Source organism: Musca autumnalis, unplaced genomic scaffold, assembly GCF_047663935.1.
Source record: "Musca autumnalis isolate F117 unplaced genomic scaffold, ASM4766393v1 scaffold_4, whole genome shotgun sequence".
Taxonomy (NCBI): Eukaryota; Metazoa; Arthropoda; class Insecta; order Diptera; family Muscidae; genus Musca; species Musca autumnalis.
In genome coordinates, this window is record NW_027411977.1 from 36,365,810 (window position 1) to 36,387,082 (window position 21,273).

The following is a 21,273-nucleotide window of genomic DNA, read 5'->3' on the forward strand; positions in this document are numbered from 1 at the left end:
GCTCTTTCGTCAGAGAACGTTTCAATTTTTTGAAAGAAATGACAAATGGGTGGTTTAATAGAGTCAGCAATAGCTAGATCTGTAGACTGCGATCCTCGTCTAACTAATTCGTCTGCTCTTTCATTACCCAGATAGTCGCGGTGTCCTGGTAGCCAGCATAGCCGGAAGCCGTTAGTTAGCGTTCCCAAGGCTGATCTACACTTAAGGACGACATCGGATTTGATGCTGCAGGATTTGATGGCTTTAAGAGCCGCTTGACTATCCACAAAGATAGTCACCGGTTCAAAGATTTCTGTATCCAAACTTTTTATCAATTCCGCTGCCTTCCAAATCGCGAAGATTTCAGCCTGGAAGACACTACAGTTGCTGTCTAGCCTGTAGGTGCACTCAAGAGGCAGCCTTTCACAGTAGACGCCAGCCCCGGTACCTTCCTCCATCTTGGATCCATCTGTATACAAAGCCAGACCGTCCAGAGGGTGGTTACTGCGGTTCCAGTCGTCTCTACTAGGTATAACGACGTCTATATCGTCAAATCTCAGGACTGGTGATATATAGTCGCTCAGTTTTCCGCGTTGGTTTACATTTATGCCTGATTCGTTCAGGATACATCCATGCCCATAGGTACAACCGCGCCAGAGATCCTGTTCATGCATCCGTAGGGCACTGCGAGTTGCCTGAGACTCAGTGGTTTTAAGTTCAGCATTGCGTTCAGAGCAGCCTGTGGTGTAATGCTGGTGGCTCCAGTTATGAGAATCGAGGCAGCTCTTTGTACCTTGTCAAGCCTACCGGATGTCGATTTTTGGCGCAGTGAGTACCACCAAACAAGAGAACCCTAGGATATGATGGGTCTAACCACAATCAGTGTATAATCAGTGTATAATCGATGGGTTTAGACCCCAACTTTTCCCAATAGAATTCTTAATGAATAAAGTGCAATCAATCCTCTCTTCGCCCTTTCCTCGGCATTCCTGTTCCATCGCAATTGACAATCCAGGATTGTGCAAAGGTACTTTGCATCGGGCGAGAGCTGAAACTGCACTCCATCCAGTGTTGGTGGTACAAATACGCCGAGCTTACGCTTTCTCTTGAACATTACCAGTTCTGTCTTGGTTGGGTTTACTCCAAGGTCATTGGCCTTAGCCCAGCGCGACAGCGTCGATAATGCTTCTTGCATAAGCTCCGAAATGGTTGACGGAAATTTACCGGAAATCAGTAGTACATCGTCGTCCGCATAGGCAACAACTTTTATACCTTGATTGTCCAGATCAGTCAAAATATTGTTTATAACAAGTAGCCACAGTAACGGTGAGAGCACCCCTCCTTGGGGGCTATCATTAACTGCTAATAATGTCATATCAGAAGAATCTCTCGGGTACCTCCGTCATAAAAGTTCAACGTTTTTGCTTAAGGGCTGTTCAAGGTTCGTTTTGAAATTATCACAAAAGATCGTCATTGTTGACCTGATTATAATGATATCTTCTTGGGCAAGTTCTTGCGTGTTGACATAGTAACCGGAAAATTCTAAAATGTCCTAGGCGACCAACTAAAATGGCTGCGTGGACACGATAACTATTAAATGGGGTGCTACCGTCGATAATTTTGATGTTCTGGTCTGGGACTGAACCGCAGACGTTCTGAGTGCAAGGCGGATGGGCTTACCATTGCACCACATGGATGGTAGCAGAATTCCGACCACAAACTGCCCTAAAATTTCACAGCTATCTGCGACAAACTGAGAAGTAGGAACAAGGTCCTCAAGTCCCTAGCCGGCACCACTTGGGGTGCAAGCAACGAAACCTTGTTGACCACATATAACGCGATAGGCCGCTCAGCGGCTCCAGTTTTTGGTCCCAGAGATTATATCTTCAATGGACCATCTACATGAGGAGGCAAAGGTTCTTTTCCAGTACACCAACACAATGAGATGCTTTCGTTGCAGTACTTGCTCGGGTGTTACCGTGAGAGCCATCCCAATCACCATCTTGTTGTTGTTGTTGTAGCAGCTTCTACAAGTACATGTAAATCTTTACTTTATTGATTCGGGTCTGCCTCCAGCTCCAAGTTCAGAAAGGACGCCACCTGAATAGGATTCGTCCAAAGAGAGAGTGGAGTTAAGTTAGTCGGATGGGCTGGGCAGTTAAACAGGTGCTGCGTAGTATGCGGACTGGTGCCACATGCTTGGCAGATATTCCGCGTGCCATCAATTTTGGCCCAGTAACAATTGAGCCGGCTGCACCAACCAGATCTAAGTTGTGCCAACACGACTCTCGTTTGTCTTGGCAGCTGTTGTTCTTCTGCTGCCACGGGTGGTGGATGATCGGTCGAGGACGATATTCGCACTGTAGGCTGACAGAGCCTCTGCAACCGCATCAGAGTGAATGTCCCTTAAACATGCCTAGTATGCACGTTGATCTAGAGGTTCTCTTTTATATCTTTGCACCTCTCTCCAGATCTCGATAATCCTCCCTAACTTGCCGGGGGGTTCAGGCATATCCACCAGATAGTGATTTGGGTGGTCTTGCCTATAGCATCCAAGCAAGTACTGCATCGTCAACATACTGTTGTGTCGACGGAAGGATCTTGGTCTCCTCATGTAAATGGTCCACTGCAGACATGAGATGACACCGTATAGCTGTTCTCAGGGCAGCATTCTGGCAGATTTGTATTTTATCCCATTGGGTATCACTTACGTTAGCAAACCACGCTGGCGCCGCATAGCTTACCACAGACCGACCTATCGCGTTGTATTTGGTTAACAAGGTTTCTTTATCCGCACCCCAAGTGCTGCCGCCTAGGGACTTGAGGACCTTTTTCCTGTTTCTCAGCTTATCGCAGATAACTGTAGTATGCTGGGACGACTTATACATGCTATCGAATGTGACCCCTAGGACTTTGGGGTAGTTTGAGGTCGGAATAATTGCGCCGTCGACCTGCACATTCAGTGGGAGCTTCATTTGCGCCGTCCATGTGGTGAACAGTGTGGCTGATGACTTAGTGATGGATATTTTCATATTCCTCGCGTGGAAAAACTCTACAAGATCGATGAGATAGGCATTTAGCCTGTCACAAACGTTACCATCTTGTGGGTAGGCCCGACACACCCAGGCACATCAGGAAGGATATCCACGTTCTAGAGGAAGAGGTCCAACGATACAGGAGAGAACCCCTAGATCAACAGGCACATCAAGCAGATTTAAATATCATTCACACGGACACAGTTGCTAAGACCATAAGTAAATATAGTGTGAATAAAGTCCAAACCCCATCTATCGCAGCTGAGGAGCGTCAGCTGCCACGACAAACCGAGTAGTTTTGACTCAACTACGCTCGGAATTTTGGAGTCGCTTAAATTCATATAGGGCAAAGATCGATCGCATCGTGCAAAACATCCTCCCAGTATGCGGCATGGGTCCGCACGACACAGTGCACCTATTCAACTGCCCTGTCAAACCCACTCATCTAACTCTAGTGGATCTGTGGCTACATCCCATCGAGCCAACAACAACCACTGCACCACGGCGTCTTTGTAACTGTATCAGTATAAATACTATTCAAAGTCAGCGATTGTTAGATCTGTAGACTGCGATCCTCGTCTAGCAAATTCGTCTGCTTTTTCATTACCCATTAATCGCAGTGTCCTGGTACCCAGCATAGTCGATAGCTTCGGTTACGATGGGTGGAATTCTCGACTTCTGGCTCATTCAGTTGTTTCATCATTACCATTGAAAAGTCCGGCTCATGAAATACAAAATTTAGTCTCGGTATGTGACTATCCTTGGCCGAGCAAGTCTGCGTTCGGTTCACATCGTAGACTCGACTGTCGGGGGAAAAGTTAGTAACGATATTTGAGGCCTGTCTGTTAGCATTGTGGTCCCCTAAATAGTGTGATTTAGATTTGTCATCTTCCGCTCATAAATCCATTCTTTAATGTTGCGAAATGTGCCGTATTGACCAGAGACCATAGTGTTTCGGCCAACGGCTGAGTTACATCTGTGTGGGAATTGCTTTCTTTATGGACCTACTTAGTGAGCTGTGATCAAAATGTTGTAACTATTTGCAGCGCTTTATGGACCTACTTAGTGAGTTGTGATCAAAAAGTTGTAACTATTTGCAGCGCTCGTCCAATTGGTGCAGTCTTCCTCGTCTATGTGATGGAATATAGAAACTATAAATTTCATATTGTTGATATGATTTTAGTTTGGGTTGCTGTTGGAAAACCTGTAGATAGCCGTTATGTATGTCTTTACAAATGAACTGCTTTCGGTAACGCAGCTATACAAAATGTATACACAAGTAGTCAATACTAAACCGATTTTCTGTATTTTACCTCAGCACCGACTTTGTGGTGAAACATCTTGGAGGTCAGCCTATATTTTGAAAATTGCTTTATAGATTTAAAACTTTACCATTATGGCTTGATAAAAGAAAAAAATATTAATTTCGAAATAGTAGTTTTTCTTCACCATCCATCCCTAGAATAAATTAGTTTCATAATATGCTTTTTATACTATGGCATGCTTTATACATATGTTTTTATTTTCCTTTGTAAAATTTAGTACAAAATCTTGTTCCAAACATTCTTCCTATAATTTTTTTTGTTGTCTCTCCTTTCCGAGTACTCTTACAAATCAAAACAAATCAAAACAAACCAATTTCATTTGTAAATAAATAATCATCTAAACAAGTACCAATTTGTATTTTGTACCCTCTTCCTTCTTAATTTTTCTTTTGTGTGTGTGTAACAACAACAAAACGTAATTAAATCATGCAATTGTGTAAATTGTTTGTCCAAACAAAAAAATGTAAAAATCACTATCAACCACACCAACCAACCCTTCATCATCCATTTTCTCAACACCAACCAACCAATCAAACATCACGATCACCAATTCCAACTTTCGAATCGATGCGAAACCATCACCAAATCCCTTCTCCAAAACAACCAAACACAAACGAACAAAAAAATCTATGTTGTATGTAGCAATAAAATTTGTAGCAAGAGCAACAATAACAAGGGCCACAAAAGCCAACAACATCATCAGTTTCAACAGCAGGACCACGACCACCAGTTAGCACCCTGTTCATCCATGATCAGTAACGACAATAGTCAACATCACAATATTAGCAGTAGAACATCCAGCAGGTCGAGCACAGCAATGGCCACACCTGACATGGCCACAATACCACCAACTAAACGATATTTAAAACACCAAACACATAACATTCACAATACTTCCTCTACTACTACCACCACTACTACCTCTTCCACTTCTTGTTTGTCCTCCTCCTCTACTTCTATTGTCAACAACAACAACCGCACTAACGATACACATTCTCATTTAACAACTTCCACTAGTAATAATGTTACTAATACAACTATTGCACAATTTCCCAATAATCATCAACAACAACATCATCATCAACCACACCATAACAACAATAATTCCCTAATCCAACATGATTCCCCATATGTACATAAAAAATCATCAACATCCTATCACAAATATCAATCACAAAAACACCAACACCATCATCATGCATCAACCAAATCTCTATACTATTCCAACACTTCAACAACCTCCACCACCAACATCAACAACTACAACAATTATTGTACGAACAAAAATTCCATCACAACAAATGTTCTTAGCTTTACCGAAATGGAGGAGGTCCTACAAATTGGCATGCACAAAGTTCTGGTCTATGTGAAAAATCATCGTGATGCGTGGCCCTTTATGGATCCCGTGGAGGAGGATATTGCACCCAGATACTATTCCATAATACGAAGGTAAGTGAAACGATTTGTTCTTTTAATTTTTATTATTTTTTTATTCAATTTAATTTATTTGTTAGGAAGGAAGATTATACTTTGGGAGTTGGATTACTTTCGATAAAGGTCTCAAAAAGTCTCTCATTCATGGGTGGGCGGCATTTTGCCAGGCTTGGGTATATTTCCAATGCATTGCACAAACAATCGCATACCACACTGATGCTGCATAGGTTTCCAAGGTTTCTTTGTTAGCTCCGCAAGTGCCAGCGACTTAAAGACTTTCTTATTTTTGCAAATATCTGTGTTTTGCGAGGACGATTTTATTAGTAGTGGAATTCTGTAACTCATTTTTCGAGTTACCGACAAATATCGGTATTTACCGAAAATTTTCGTTAACTTAACAAGCAAAATAAAGTTGTCGTTGAGTCCTATCGATAGCAACAGTGATGCCAATTTTTATTAATATTTTTCAATTATAATTTTACGTTTCAATTTTACCGATTTTTGTCTGTAACTCAAAACATGTGTTACAGAATTCCACTGCAGAATCGCTGTAGTGGTCATTCTGGTCATTAGATCTAAGACAAGTAAGTAGGAGGACAAAAACAGTGAGTATTGCAGGTTATGTCTGTGAGAGGATGTGTAAGAGACTGATACAATCGATCACCTTCTCTTCCGGTATCCTAGGCTGCCTGCCTTTGAAAAGACAGGCCGTTTGGTGGGCGTGAGATACCATCACCCCTCCTCCATAGACCCCTCAGTCATGCTAACTCATTGCAGGAGCCTTGAGTGGATATGGGCGGGTCATCCTAGACTCAGTAAGTTCAGTTAATCCACTTTCTCTTCCCTACCTCTGTGTTATATCTATTCTCCTCCTACCTCTTTCTTGGCCTTATCCTTTCCATTCCACAATGGGCCGCTGATCTCCCAGTGAAGTGGCTGTCAACAATCTACGGCAGCTTACATGGTTTTAGAGGTCTACAAAATTTCTTTGTCTCTAATGTGGCATGGTTGACGGTATTACAGGCTTTTATGAACCATGGGCCATCAACACTGTTCTGTGGCACTGCCTTTCTTGTTTAAGTTCTCGGCCAATTTCTGTGGATATGGTGTGCAGTGTGCTGTGGGCTTTGTGTGAATCCATGGTGATCATTGACAGTCGGATACCTATTTCTGGAAATATCTGGGGAGTGAGGTCTTTGTCAAAATTGAAATCGGTCTGCACGATTCATCTCTGCCTGTCTTCAGTAGCGGGTCCAGATTGTCAATTTTTTAGACTTCGGTTACGATGGGTCGAATTCTCGACATCTGGCTCATTCAGTTGTCAACAAGTCTGGGTTCGGTTCATATCGTAGACTCGACTGTCATGGGGAAGAGTTAGTAACTATATTTGAGGCCTGTCTGTTAGCATTGTGGTCCCTCAATATTGTGATCTATATTTGTCACCTGCCGCTCATACATCCATTCTTTAAAGTTGCGATATGTGTTCTAGGGATAGGCCTGATACTGGTCAAAGACAATCCCACGGCAGCGGGTCCTTTCGTGCCGGATTGACCCGAGACTATAGTGTTTCGGCCAACGGCTGTCAAACCTATGATTCTACGTTGGTTTCATGCGGCTACAAAAACAACAACTGGTCTAAGAAGGAAGTTCCTTAACCAGATAACTCAAAACTGTTTCTCGGCAGCTTGGCAACCTATGATATAACTTAACCTCCGCTTTATGCAGCGCAACTGCCATATCCGGTTACCGCTGCTTCCCTTGGAGACCTTAGCCTGAAAATTAAATCAGAAAACAGGTAGGAAAGACATATAGCTGAAGAGGGGTGGGGTGTAGGGTAGAACTTTGAAGAAAAAGGAGGGATTATCGTCCAATTAGAATCACGAAGTTAAGTGAAAACTGGCCTGGCATAGCTGCCTAAAAAACCGCTGTCAAGTACGGCTAAGCATAGGAAAGCGACATAACACGTGTTCAATGGTTTCCATCTCCGGATCCATCCAGCTTGCAAGTTCGTCATAACTCATGCTGCAGTTATCTCTTACTTGCCAAGGGAGATGTCATTCTCCTTCTGGATGTTTGTTTCCAGGTGGCGGATGGGAAGTGGTTTTTTGTGATATGTTTTATCACAAATGGCGGAGTGTAGCCTCTGACCGAGCTGATTCCACGTGTCTCTTTAACCTTAGGGATCTCTTGGACCCCCGATATGCTGGGGTTAGATAAGTGACATATAATAGAGAGAAATCTTTTTAGGATGCCCGATCTTCTTTCCTCTGTATACGGCGGATACTTTAGATACCTACCCAGTGGAAAACGAGCCTAACCCTGAAAGGAATGAAGAAGGCTAAAGGAACCTACCCCTAAACCAAACTACATCCGTAAAAAAGATAAATTAAAGAATGGGTCTGTGTCTAAGCCCGACTCAAACCGGAAGGGCAAGGGTAAAGCAGAGTGACAATCGGTTCTCGGAACTTCCACAAGCTGTAAGAAGCAGATGGTTGGTTCTGAGAAGACGAACAAATCTCCGCAGCAAAAAACTGTGAAGCGGCTTCGCTCTTCCGAAGGCCCGCTCTAAGGCAGTCAACCAACCCATCGATGTCTGATGCAGCTGTCCTTGACCAGAAAGCTAAGGAGAAAAAGCCCAACATTGAAGAGGTAGTTACGACCAATCTCTAAATGGATCCTTTAGATCCCCCTTGGAAAACGAACCCAACCCAATTGATTGACTGAATTGAACCCAATTGGCGATTGGGTATGTTTTTAAGCCCGACTCAACCCTGAAAGGCAAGAGTAAAGCGGAGGGAGAATCGCTTCGAAGAACTTCGACAGGCTGTAGGGAAGTAAAGGTGGTTGGGCCGACTAAGAAACCATCATCTTCTCCGCATCAAAAACTGTAAAGCAGGGTTCGCTATTCCGAAGGCCCTCAGCCTTGGCACAAGAATACGTTGTTTCTAGGTAAATGCGGCAACCTCCAAGGCGCATAGACAAGGACCCAAAAACCCGTATCCCATATAAGATTCATAATTATTGAAATCTTAGCGTTTGTATGACGAAGCTCATCAATCTGACCCTACTAGCGGCCGCTATTACGGGGACAAGTCAAAATTTCCAGAGGTATTGGCCTAAAGGGACAAGGGAGACTTCTCTCATATCAATGAGTGCACGCCGATTCATATTGGCTCAAAGATATGGGACCTACTTTTTATTGCCGAGTCCGAACGGCGTGTCTTACGACACCACTTGTAGAGAAGTTTTTCATGGCTTAAATACTCAGGAAATGTCGCCAGCATTACTGAGGGGGAATTTTGCCACCGTTGAAAATTTGATGTTGCTTGGCCTGGGATTCGAACCGCAGACCTTCTGAGTGCAAGGCGGACGTGCTAACCATTGCACTACGGTGGCCCCGGTCTCCCTTGTCCCATATGGGATGTTTGTGGAACAATTATTATTGGCCTAAAGGCCATGAATACTTACAAATAGAATATCCGATATGGCCGAAACTTTGAACATCGTAAAATATCTTCCAAACGTACATCAAGTTCCAAGGAGGTTATATCGGATAACACCTTCGGGTACTTCCCTCATAAAAGTTATTATATAAATTGAGGGAAATTCTTCAATAAAATTGTTAAAAAATGAAATTTTCCTGAATTCTTAATAATTTTCAATATCATCTTTTTCAGACCCATGGATCTCTTGAAAATGGAAGACAAACTGGACAATGGAGAATATCAGAAATTCAGCGATTTTCGCAATGACTTCAAATTAATTGTAAATAATTGTCGGCTATATAATGGCAATGATAATGGTGAGTGTGTTTCCCCATAATGTTCTTGCAAATTTCTATCACTAACATTTACCCCCTCTCTTTTTCCCTTCCCTTTACAGAATATACCGAAATGGTGAATAAACTACAAGAGGCCTTCGACAAAGCCACCAAAAAATATTTCGATCATCTATCCGATGACGATGAAGATGATCCAAATTTAAGTTATCCGGCGGCTGATTCCAAAATGAATGTTTTCCGTGAAAAGTATTTCAATAAAAAGGCCAAAGATAAGGAAAACCAAGACACAACAACAACAACGACGAGCAGTGGTAGTAATAAAAAGTCGGGACATAAATCTCAGGAACGTAAAAGTAAACATGGCAAAAAATCAACAGTTGATGACAATGACACCGCCTGTGATGGACCAAGGGATGATGATCAAGTTCTAAATGATGAAGACGAGCGAGAAGATGAACTGGAGAATGAAAATGGAGAACACAAAACATCAAAACGTAAAAAGAAAGATAAAGACAAAAAACGTAAACGAAAATCAAAATCAAATAAAAAAGGTGATAAATCAATACAAAGCGGCGACGAAGAAGATGAAGATATGGAGTTGGATGAAGAGGATGCTGGTGACGACCTCGAAGAAAGTCGTAATTCTTCAAAGAAGTCCAAAAGTTCCAAAGATTCTTCGAAAAAAGAGAAAAAATCTAAAAAATCCAAATTGGGTAAATCCAGGAAATCTTCGAAAAAGAAGTCGGGGGCCACCAGACAAAAAGAAGATGAATATGATTTTTCGGAGGAGGAAAATATGCTGGAAATGGAATCGGAAGAAGAACCCGACAATGAGGAGGAAGATGAAAGTTTTGAAATCAAGTCTTCAACAAAACGTGGCAAAAATAAAGCAAAAGAATCAAAGTCAGCGGCAGGCAGTAAATCAAATCAAAAGAAAAAGAATTCAGGAAAAAAGAAAGATAAAAAACCGAAAACCAAAACGAAAGGTCGTTCGAAAAATTCCTCCAAAATGTCTGAATCTGAAGAGGAAGACGAAGAGTCATCTACAGATGATGAGGATAGATTACAGGAAGAACCTGAAGAAGAGCCTCCGCCGCCACCACCAACACCCAAAGCTGTTAATAAACGTAAATCCTCATTGCCGTCTAGCAAAGATCTCCCTCCACCTGCCGTGGCAGCTTTAGAAGCATCCGCCTCAGAATTGGAAGAGGAAATACATGACGATGATGATTCGCGCAGCATGTCACCTTTTAAGGTTGATCTACACAAAAAATACTCAAAAAGTGCCCTTAACGATGATCTCTCGGAATTGTTGACCACGGTAAAGAAAGTGCAAAGCACCTCAACAAATGTGCCAATAGCAGCAGATTCCGACAGAGAAGATTTAAAATCCATAACTAGTCATAGCTCGGAAGAAGAGGTAGAGTCACGAGAACCTTCTCCAGAACCACCTAAGAGAAGAGGAGGTGGAGCAGCATCAGGTCGCAGAGGAGGAGCAGGTACTCGTAATAACAAGACCAAGGAAAATAAACGTAAACGTTCCGTTTCCTCCTCCTCAACCAACTCCAGTGATAATAAAAAGAAAAAGGACCCAGAAAAGGATGCGGCAGCAGCAGCTGCAGCTGCGGAACAAGCGGAGTTGGAAATGTTATTGCCCTTCTTAGATAAATATGAGCTAATTAAATATCGCCGAAGTAGAGCTTTATTAAATCAACAAAATGCAGCTGCGGAAACAAAACCGGCCGCTACCACCAAATCTGGCAGTTCCCGTAAAAAAGACACTGCAGCAGCCAAGAAAGCAGAGGCAGATAAAACTCCCGACAAACCAGCCGAGACAACTACAAGAGGTCGAAAATCTCGCGACAACTCAAAGAGGGCCAAAAAGAATTTGGAGAAATCTTTGAGTAATGAAGAAAAACCACAAGATGTTCCACCATCTGCTGTGGAGGATTCCAGTAAGACATTAGCGGAGGTAAACACTAAAAAAGAAGTGGTGAATGAGCAACCTAAAAAGACACAAGAGCCTTTAGTTAAAAACCCAGAAGAGGAGGAGGAGCTTATACAAAAACCGACCGTAGAAGAAGTTCCAATTCAGAAAGAGGACGATGTATCAACGATATTAGCTGAGGAAAATGAAAAACAGGTAACCGAGGAAATAACAAAACCTTTGGAAGTGCCAATAGCAGAAAATACGGACAAAAAGTTATTAACAGTGGATAAGTTGCCTCCCAAAAAGAAGGACAAACTGAAGGCATTTGTTAGGGAGCCAACACCTCCTCCTCTGGCATTAGAAATTGCCAACGAGGTTCCATTACAAGTTCCCTTACCCGAGGTGGTTATAGAACCACCCAAGGTTGAGGAACTAAAGATCATCGAGGAAAAACCACAACCACCACCTCCACCCAAAAAGGCCTTGCAAAAGAAAGCCTCCAATACCAATCAAGGCACCGCCGGCAAAAGGGGTTCTGGCAATAAAAACGCAGCAAATAAAAACAATTCGTCGCATACAACATCCACATCTTCGGCTAACATGGAAGCATTGGATGTAGAAACGGAACAAACTCTCAAGGATATTAATCGCTGGCTGGAGCATACACCACGATTTTCGGAATTCTCTTCAGCTTCAAATTCGCCATCACGCTATATGATGGATGACTTTGATGCAACAATATCCGCCAAACTAGAAGAACCGGCCGGGGCAAAAGATGATCTTATGCCTGTCAAACTGCAAGAAGCCTTTGATGAACTGGTGGCCGACAACAATTCCTCATCTGATTCCAACTTACCAAAGAAAGATATACTCAATGAGCTGTTGCCCACATCAGCCACATTGCCCAGAGTTACATCACCGCCACATTCAACCACATCTGGCCACTCGGTGGGTAGTACATCAGTGAATGCCTCATCCAATTCTTCGTCAATAAATGCCCCCTCAATTGCCTCGTTAAATTCAATTGCTGTCGCCAATACCCCACTGTTGATACCACCACCCACAACAATACCGCCTTCACTGACCACAGTCACAATGCCCAAGCCAAAGGAGCCTTCTACGACACAACTTCTATTGCATCCTCCACCACCGCCGCATATCAAAAAACAAATGGCCAAAGAAGATAAACGGAAGTCCTTGAAAGAGAAATTACAGGCCACTTCGAATACTCGGAGGAAGGACAATTTGCTAAGGACCATAGATCGTTTACAACCAGGCAAAGCCAAGGGTAACCTCATACAAAATGTCAACAAACCAGATGAACTGTTTGCCTTGGGTCCCAATGCTGGTGGTCCCATCAAGACAAAAGAAATAAAGAATGCCTTGATTGTGGAAACTGCGGACAATGTGCCTAAACTGAGCTTGGGATCCGTTATAAAAACCGATGATTTTTCAATAGGTTCCACACCATCTTTCATTGATGAGCTGGCAAGTAAAACGGTGAATAAGGCAGCGTTAAGTCCCGCCCTGGCTTTGGGTGATAAGGAAAAGGATGAAAAAGACGACCATCATAGTGGTAGTGGCCTTAAGACAAAAGACAATGTCTTGGAAGGTTTATTGCCTTTCCCCAAAGTTACATCATCATTGGCTTCTACTTTAGCTAGTGGTGCTGGTGGGGGAGATAAAGAAAAACTGGGTGAGGAATTAAAATTGCCGGATAAACCACGACCTTTTGAGGCTTTATTGGTTGCCACCCAAGCAAAAAGTTTGACTGCATCAACTGCACAGAAAAATGCCTCGGATGGTAATGCTAGCTCAGGCACTGAGGCAAAAACAGGCGGAAAGGAGAAACCAAATTTGAGTGCTTGGTTTAAGGCTTTTGGAGCTCCTAAGAAAAGCAAGAAGTCCGAAGAAGAAGAAAAACTGAACCAAACACCAGACAATGAGAGTAATAATGAGAAGGCTTCGGATAAGGCAGGAGCACATCTAGGCATGTCTACAAACCCAGCAAATAAAAGTCCAACAGGAGCGGCAACGGCCAGTGCTGCCCTAATTGGTGACACCTTCTCCTTGCCTTCTGCACCACGGCAACGCAAAGGCAGCACTGGTAGCACCATTTCTGAGAGATCCAGTTTTAGTCAAGATCCTGATTCGCCAAGGATCACCATAGAAGATCGTTATGGTGGCTATAATGCGGGTAGTTATACATCACCCATTGGTGCCTCGCCCATAGGAGCCTCACCCATCATGGTATCACCCAAACCAGATGAGATAACCAAACCCGCCTCACCCTACCCCCTTAATGGTACCATAAAGGTTAACTTTTATCAAGATACCACCACCAAAAGTAGTCCTGACAAAAGTTGCAGTCCCCGTGAAATGCCTTCACCATATCCCCAGTATTCGCAACATATTTACTCCTCCGCATCCTCACCCAATGTATCGACACCGGAACTAAGTGGTACCTCACCTTATGGTGGAGCCAATAGCTATAATCCTTCAGGATCGGAGGCCTCCAAGACACCGGTGTATTCTTCAACATCACCCTTACCCAATTTATATGACCAATATAAACAACCTCGCAGTCAAGAATCGGACTATAACAGTTCAATGAGTCCCAGTACACCAAATCCACATTCACCCTACCAGCAGACACAAAATTCTCCTTATGCCACACCGCATACAACACCACAGCCACATCAAAGTCCTTATCATCCACCTAATTCACCATATCAAGCGGCGGCGGCGGGTCCACAGCAATCGCCCTATGCTGCAACACATACTACCAGCAATACGACGGGGGCAACGGTAGGGGCAGGCAACTTGGGTCACAGTCCGGCCCATACCCCACCGGTTGGCGGTGGTTCTGCTGTAAATTCACCATTAAATCAACAACAACATAGCCCATTGCCAAACATAGATTCGCCGGCCTCTTCGGCTGCCACCCAGCCTCCAACACCCTTGGCCAATTCGCCAGCTGAACAATCGCAACAAAATTCACCCTATCAACAGCCGGTTATGTCACCGTATCAACAACAACCTCCCAGTGTGGGTAGCCAACCAACACCACAACAACAAACAGTGGGCCAAACACCTCCCCAACCACCAAGCTACAGTCAGTCTACGTCTGGCTTGGGTGGAAATCACAATTATCATGGTTATGGTAATAATGATTTGACGACAGCAACAACAACAAGTACAAATAAAGATCAGCAACAACAACAACAAAACTCAAATATGTATGCTGCAAAAATGGATACTGCAACAACAGGTGCAGCAGTTTCATCTTCCGGTGGCATGGGAGCAGCACAAACTTCTTTGGGCCTTAATTCAAATGCCTATGTGCCACCACCATCACAACAGCAACAACAATTACAGCAACACCAAAACCAACAACTGCAAGGTCATAAAGAAGATCCATCCTCCACTGCATCGCAGAATACGGCAGCTGATAGCTTGCAGAATCTCTTTAATACAACCATGTTAAGGGGGAATAATGGCAGTGAGGGGGTTAATACTCTGTCGGATGTTAATAAGTCAACGGCGGGCAGTAATGATTGGCGGGATACAACAACCACAAGTGGCGGCAGCAATAATAATAACAGCAATGCTGGCCAGCAACAACAGCAACAGCAGTTGGTTAACAATCAAAATTCACAGCAATCGGCAAGTCAGCAACACGTCAACCTTTTGTCGCAATTGAATGCCACACAACAACAACAGCAGCAACAAAATTCTCTAATTACCAACAAACCCAGTTATCCCACATATGCCCAATATCAAGCTGAGGCGGCCAGTAAAATGTTAACATCCTCCACCACCAACAACAACACCACAACAGATGACCAAACCCTAAAAGATACACAAAAGACAAATTCGTCTTCATTAACAGCTGCTAATCAATATGGCTTGAATACGAATGCTGGCAACAGCAGCAACAACAACAGTACCAATAACAACAGCACAAATAATGCTGCTGGCGATATGGCAGCATTTATGCAACATATGCATCAGCAGGTTCAGGCTCATAAAAGTTCATTGAATAATAGCCCGGCGACAGGAAATACACAACCACAACAACAGCAACAACATGGACAACAACAAACACAACAACAAACACACCAACAACAACATCAACAGCTTAGTGGACAGCCGCAGCAGCATCAAACCCAGCAATTGCAGCAACATAATCCTCTCAAGCGCAATGCTGATGATTTAATGGAAATTGACTTTGGTGGTGCAACAACAGCACGGAAGCAACAAAAACTTGAGGAGCCAAGCAACAATGCTGCAGCAAGGCTTCAGCAAACCAACACCAATACTCAGGCAACAAATGTTCAACAACAACAAACGCAGCAACCACAAAGTCAACAGAGTACTTTGTCGGCATTGTTGTCGCAAACAAATCCATTGCAACAAGTGCAGCAGCAACAACAACAGCAAACTTCTCAGCAACAACCACAACATCAACAACAGGATCAACAGCAGCAGCAACAACAACATCAGTTGTCTAAATATTCCCAAATGTTTGATTCATTTTTGGGCTCCATGGCATTTGGTAAGCATTTTGGAAATATAGCTCCAGAAAAGGCCTTTGCCATGTATAATCAGGCTGCTTCCTTGGGTTTCCCCAAGGACTATACCAAAGACAATCAACAGAATACTAGTTGTCAACAACAACAGCAACAACAAAAATCACAAATGCCTGGAGAAACCAACAAACAGCACTTGAGTGGCGGCAATCATTTAATGCATCAAAGCCAACAACAACAGCAACAACAAAATGAGCAACAACAGGCCATGCAACAGCAACAATCCATGCAACAACAACAAAATAAAACAACCTTGGATATATTAAAAGCCACCTTGAATTATGGTGGTGGCTCAGTACAGCAGAGTGGCAATCAAGGTTCCAATACAAATTTGTTGCAACAGCTGGGTCAGCAACAACAACAGCAGCAGCAGAAGGCCAATGATAGTATGCAACAGCCTTTAAATATGTCTAATACAGATAATACATATATGGCCCACCAGCAACAACAACACCAACAGCAGCAGCAACATCATACCATGCAACATGGCCTTTATGGTGCGACCAACAACAAACTAACACAAAATACCCAACAACAGCAACATCAGCTTAACAGCTATAACCAACAACAACAACAGCAACATCAACAGCATTCTAGTAGTAGTAGCAGCGATAAAAATTCCACCAGCTCCAGTTCCTTGTCTTCAACTGGAGCCACAAATCATGATTCCAATTCTACTTCAAATTCTTCCACCTCCACTTTGTTATCCGCCATGACCTCTACATCCAGTCATCATCTTTCGCATACACATCATTTGTCGGCCTACAACAAGCCCACACCACCTCCACCACCCACGCAAACATATAATAATCCTGCCTCTTCGTTGCTACATCCCTTGGGTGATCCCACATCACTAATGGGTTTGACCAGTTCAGCGGCGGCTACAAACTACTATGACAAGACAATGCCGCCGGCGGCCCATACTTATAGCTCAGCGGCCACAGCCAGTAAGGGTTTGACAACAGCATCAGCAGCAGCCAGTGCGGTTTCCCAGCATTATTTGAATTCAATGCAACAAACGGCAGCTACAAACAGCGGTAGCAATGTTGGAGGTACAACATCGGGTAGTGGTGGCAGTATTTATGGTAATCCACATCAAATGCCATCGGCCACCAATTATTTGCATAACTTAACTGGTGGAAATACCAGTACGCAGCAACAACAGCAGCAACAAGTAGAGCAACAAAAGCCAGCACCAGCCAAAAGAGGAAGGAAAAAGAAAGCATCCACAATTGCAGCAGAACAGGCGGCAGCCCAAGCAAAACTGCAACAACAACAGCAGCAACAAGCCCAAGCCCAAGCTCAGCAGCAACAACAGGTCCACCAACAACAGCAGCAGCAGTTGCAACAGCAACAACATCATCAAACGCAGCAACAACAACAGCAGCAACATCATCAAAGTCAACAGCAGCAACAGCACCATCAAACTCAACAGCAAAATCTTTACAGTAATCCTGCCTCTCAAAATTCCAACTCGGCAGCTGCAGTGGCCGCTGTGGCAGCAGCCGCTGCCGCCGTACCCACAGCCCATCAGTTGCAAGCCCTACAAAGTTTTCAACTATATGCAGGTCTTAAATCAACCGGTCTTGGATCACCCCTCTCCACCTCCAACTCATCACAAGCCACAATTGGTTCATCGCAAAATTCTTCCTCAACTTTGGGTTCGGCAAATCAACACACCAACAATTCTTCAGTTTCAACTTCCTCAACATCAGCCCTGGATGCAGCAGCTGCTTTGTCACTAAAAACAGCTGCCGCCGGCATGGTGCCGGGTAGTGCCTTTAATTTTGGCCACACAGCAGCCAGCACATTGGGCCTATATGGTGATCAAACTGGTTCCAGCTACTTGGATCAATTTAGAGATGCTCCCAATCCCTATTATATGGCCCCGGCTCCTGCCCACCGCAGCAGTAATACCACAAATGATGCCACAAACTCTGTAAGTGCTGCCAGTGTTATGGATAAAACCCAATCTACCCTTAGTCCAGCAGCGGCGGCAGCAGCAGCCGCAAATCCTTATAGCTTTTTGGCCCATCCCTCAACCCGGGCCGCACCTTATCCCTTTATGAATGCTGCCTCTCAATTAGATGCCAATAGTCAATTGTATCAGCAATATTTAAGACGTGATGATTATCGCACCCACATGATGTCATTTCCTTCGCTCTTGTCAGGGCCAGCGGCAGCAGCTGCTGCAGCCGGTTATGGTCAACCACCACCCTCAGCCTATAGACCATCAACGTTGGGCATACCCAAACCATATGATGCAGCAAATCCACGTACATGGTTCTAGCAGTGCGCCCAAAATGGGCAAACAACAACGGGTCTAGACAACAATAATGCAACAACAACAACCATGACGGATAACAATCAAATGAATGTGGCGATGGGCAATGCACCGCCGATATCATCATCTTCCGGTGTAGCAACATCAACATCATCATCGGTTGTGGGTATGCTGCAAACACAACAACAGCACCAACAAGAACAACAACATTTGCAATCTGCAGATGGTAATCGTTTTGCTGGCGCATAAAGGAGAGAACCAAACACCCCATGGAGACAGAGTAGTTTATAAAAATAAGTTTTTGTTTTTGTAACGACACCAGACAGGGGGGTTCTTTTTGGTTATTCAACGCTGGTCGTGGGATTTAATGGATTCTTTTGGTTTTGCGATGTTCTTTTTCATTTATGGGTAATATTCCTAAAATTGTCTTTCTTTTTGTATTTTTCTTGGAAAACAAATATTTTATCTAGGGAGTTGGCTTGGCAGTCATCATCTTTTGCATACACATTATTTGAAGAGCTAGAATAAGCCCAGACCACCTCCATCAACCTCTTAAATATTTTATAATCCTGCCGCCGACCATAATTATAGTTCAGCGACCACAGTCAGTAAGGGTTTGACAACAGTTGGCAGAATTGTGAAAGGATTTGTAAGCCAACATTAAGCACCTTCAAAATGTTAGACGTTGTTACTATCAACGTATTCCAGGGAGCCATATGAGCCCTCCTGGAAAGTTAAAAGCGCAAATGTCAATATCTGAATGTTTGTGTTACATATTTAAAGATTCCAAGATTTTATGTGGTTCCCGATTATTGGTATTTTTAAGATTTTAGCCTTATAATTCAATTGAATGAACAGATCACTTAAACAGTGGGCCTATTTATTCTAAATCAGTTCCAATCAACACGATCTACATGAATCAAATCAATTATTCCCCACATGGGCGAGGATTTTGTATTATTGGGCTATTATCGGGAGAAGTATGGAAAATAAAATTATTTCTTTGTAATGGAGACCAAAAATAACAACCTGCAATACCAACTATGGCTGGCCTTTTGTGTGTCAAAACGTTCCGAAACGGGGACTTAAAATGCATTTAAGAGCAAAATTGTCAAACTTTTGGGGAGAAGGCACTGAAAGAATGAGCCTACCTACCTTGGAACTTGATATGAGTTTGTGAGTTACTCCTTCCGATAGTTATCATTTGCACCAGCCAACGTAAGCTTTTTTAAGCTTGCGAGTCATTATGTCGGGATGGATAAACATGCTCACGGAAAACTTTTACTATCATAATGTGGACCACAAAAACTACTTTCAGTGATAATTCCCCAAAACTATCTTTGAACAGTCCTTAAGGTGCACATAGAGATAATTTCGAGCTTTTGAGGGGGAGGTACTAGTTGTCCGATATTGTCCATCTTCGATTTTTTTTAGTTTGTCAAAAATATTACAATCTGCAAAGCTTGGATCAATGTCAGTAAGTCCATCCATTCCATAGTTTTGTGCCACCGTAGGTTTTTTAAAGCTTTTGGGTATTTAAGTCATGAATCATACATAGACTTGCTCAGGAGTAATCGACTCCATTTGGTAAAAAATCAAAAATACCCTCGAACAGGTCTTTAAATGCATTTGAACAAAGATTTCGAACTTTTTTGGTGGGGTACTCGAAGTAACGGTCCGAGGAAAAATATTATGTGCAAAGGCAGTCTTCACTCCTTTTGATAGTTTTAGGTGGCCATCAACCATTTTATTTTGTCACTGTACAATTGTTTGAGCTTTGGGGTCATTATGTCAAAAAGCATGGACATGGACAACGAAAATTTCAAAATGATTCTCAACCAGCCTTTAAACTGAATTTAAATCCAAATTTTGAATTTTTGAGAAGGAGGTACCTTAAGATTTGTCCGATATATAGCTTCTTGCAACTTGATGTACGTTTGGAGGAAATATTAATTCGGCTTGAAGTTGAACGAAGGTTATTCCTTTCTCACAGATAGATATAAGCCGTGTTAAAGTTAGGTTCGATTGACCCAGCTTGATAGATAGACGACTGCGGGTAGAATGCTTGCATAAGAGCAAAGAACGCCATGCGCTCCTTGAAATTAGGTTGGGTTATAGAGCATTGGGGTCATTATGTCAAAAAGCATGTACATGGACAACGAAAATTTTAAAATGATTCTCGATCAGCCCTTTAACTGAATTTAAACCCAAATTTTGAATTTTTGAGAGGGAGGTACCCTAAAGATTTGTCCGATATATAGCTTCTTGCAACTTGATGTACGTTTGGAGGAAATATTAATTCGTCTTGAAGTTGACCTAAGGTTATTCCTTTCTCACAGATAGATTTAAGCCGTGTTAAAGTTAGGTTCTATTGACCCAGCTTGATAAACGACTGTGGGTAGAATGCTTGCATAACTCAAGAGCGAAGAACGCCATGCGCTCCTTGAAATTAGGTTTGGTTATAGGATGCGGAGCTGCTGTTAATTGTTGACAGCCTCTTGACTCGGGGACCAGAGGTCCATTGCGCTCACACTGAAAAAGATCAAGAATAAAACCGTAGGAGGAGAATATGTATAGCATAGAGGAAGGGAAGAGAAATAGGGGATTAATTGAACTTCCTAAGTATAGGATAATATGACTCATACCCAGCAAACCAATCGTACCGACATCGCAACGAAATCGGAAAAATTCGGACGCTACATCCGATGTCGGATCCGAAATCGTTACGATATCTTAACGAAAGTCGTATGAAGTGGTTGACATAATTTCGGAACGAAATGTCGGGGCTACATCGGATCGATTTCGTAACGAAATCTAAAGAAAATCCTTGGGAAATTCGAAAAGGAAATTTCTTTCCAACATTCGCTCTGAAATCGGTACAAAATCTGAAGTATTTTCCCTCCGAAAAATCGT

General features: G+C 43.0%; 1 protein-coding gene across 1 annotated transcript in view; it reads left to right on the forward strand.

Moving 5' to 3' along the window:
• dikar (CECR2 histone acetyl-lysine reader dikar) overlaps positions 1 to 19,900 on the forward strand; it is a 46,812-nt gene extending 26,912 nt beyond the window's left edge. The window contains exons 7-9 of the mRNA XM_073980817.1: positions 4,982 to 5,788; positions 9,451 to 9,575; positions 9,656 to 19,900. Of these exons, the coding sequence (XP_073836918.1) occupies positions 4,982 to 5,788; positions 9,451 to 9,575; positions 9,656 to 18,366 (9,643 nt within the window). The 3' untranslated portion in view covers positions 18,367 to 19,900. The remainder of the gene's footprint in view (positions 1 to 4,981; positions 5,789 to 9,450; positions 9,576 to 9,655) is intronic.
• Positions 19,901 to 21,273: the final 1,373 nt, after the last annotated feature.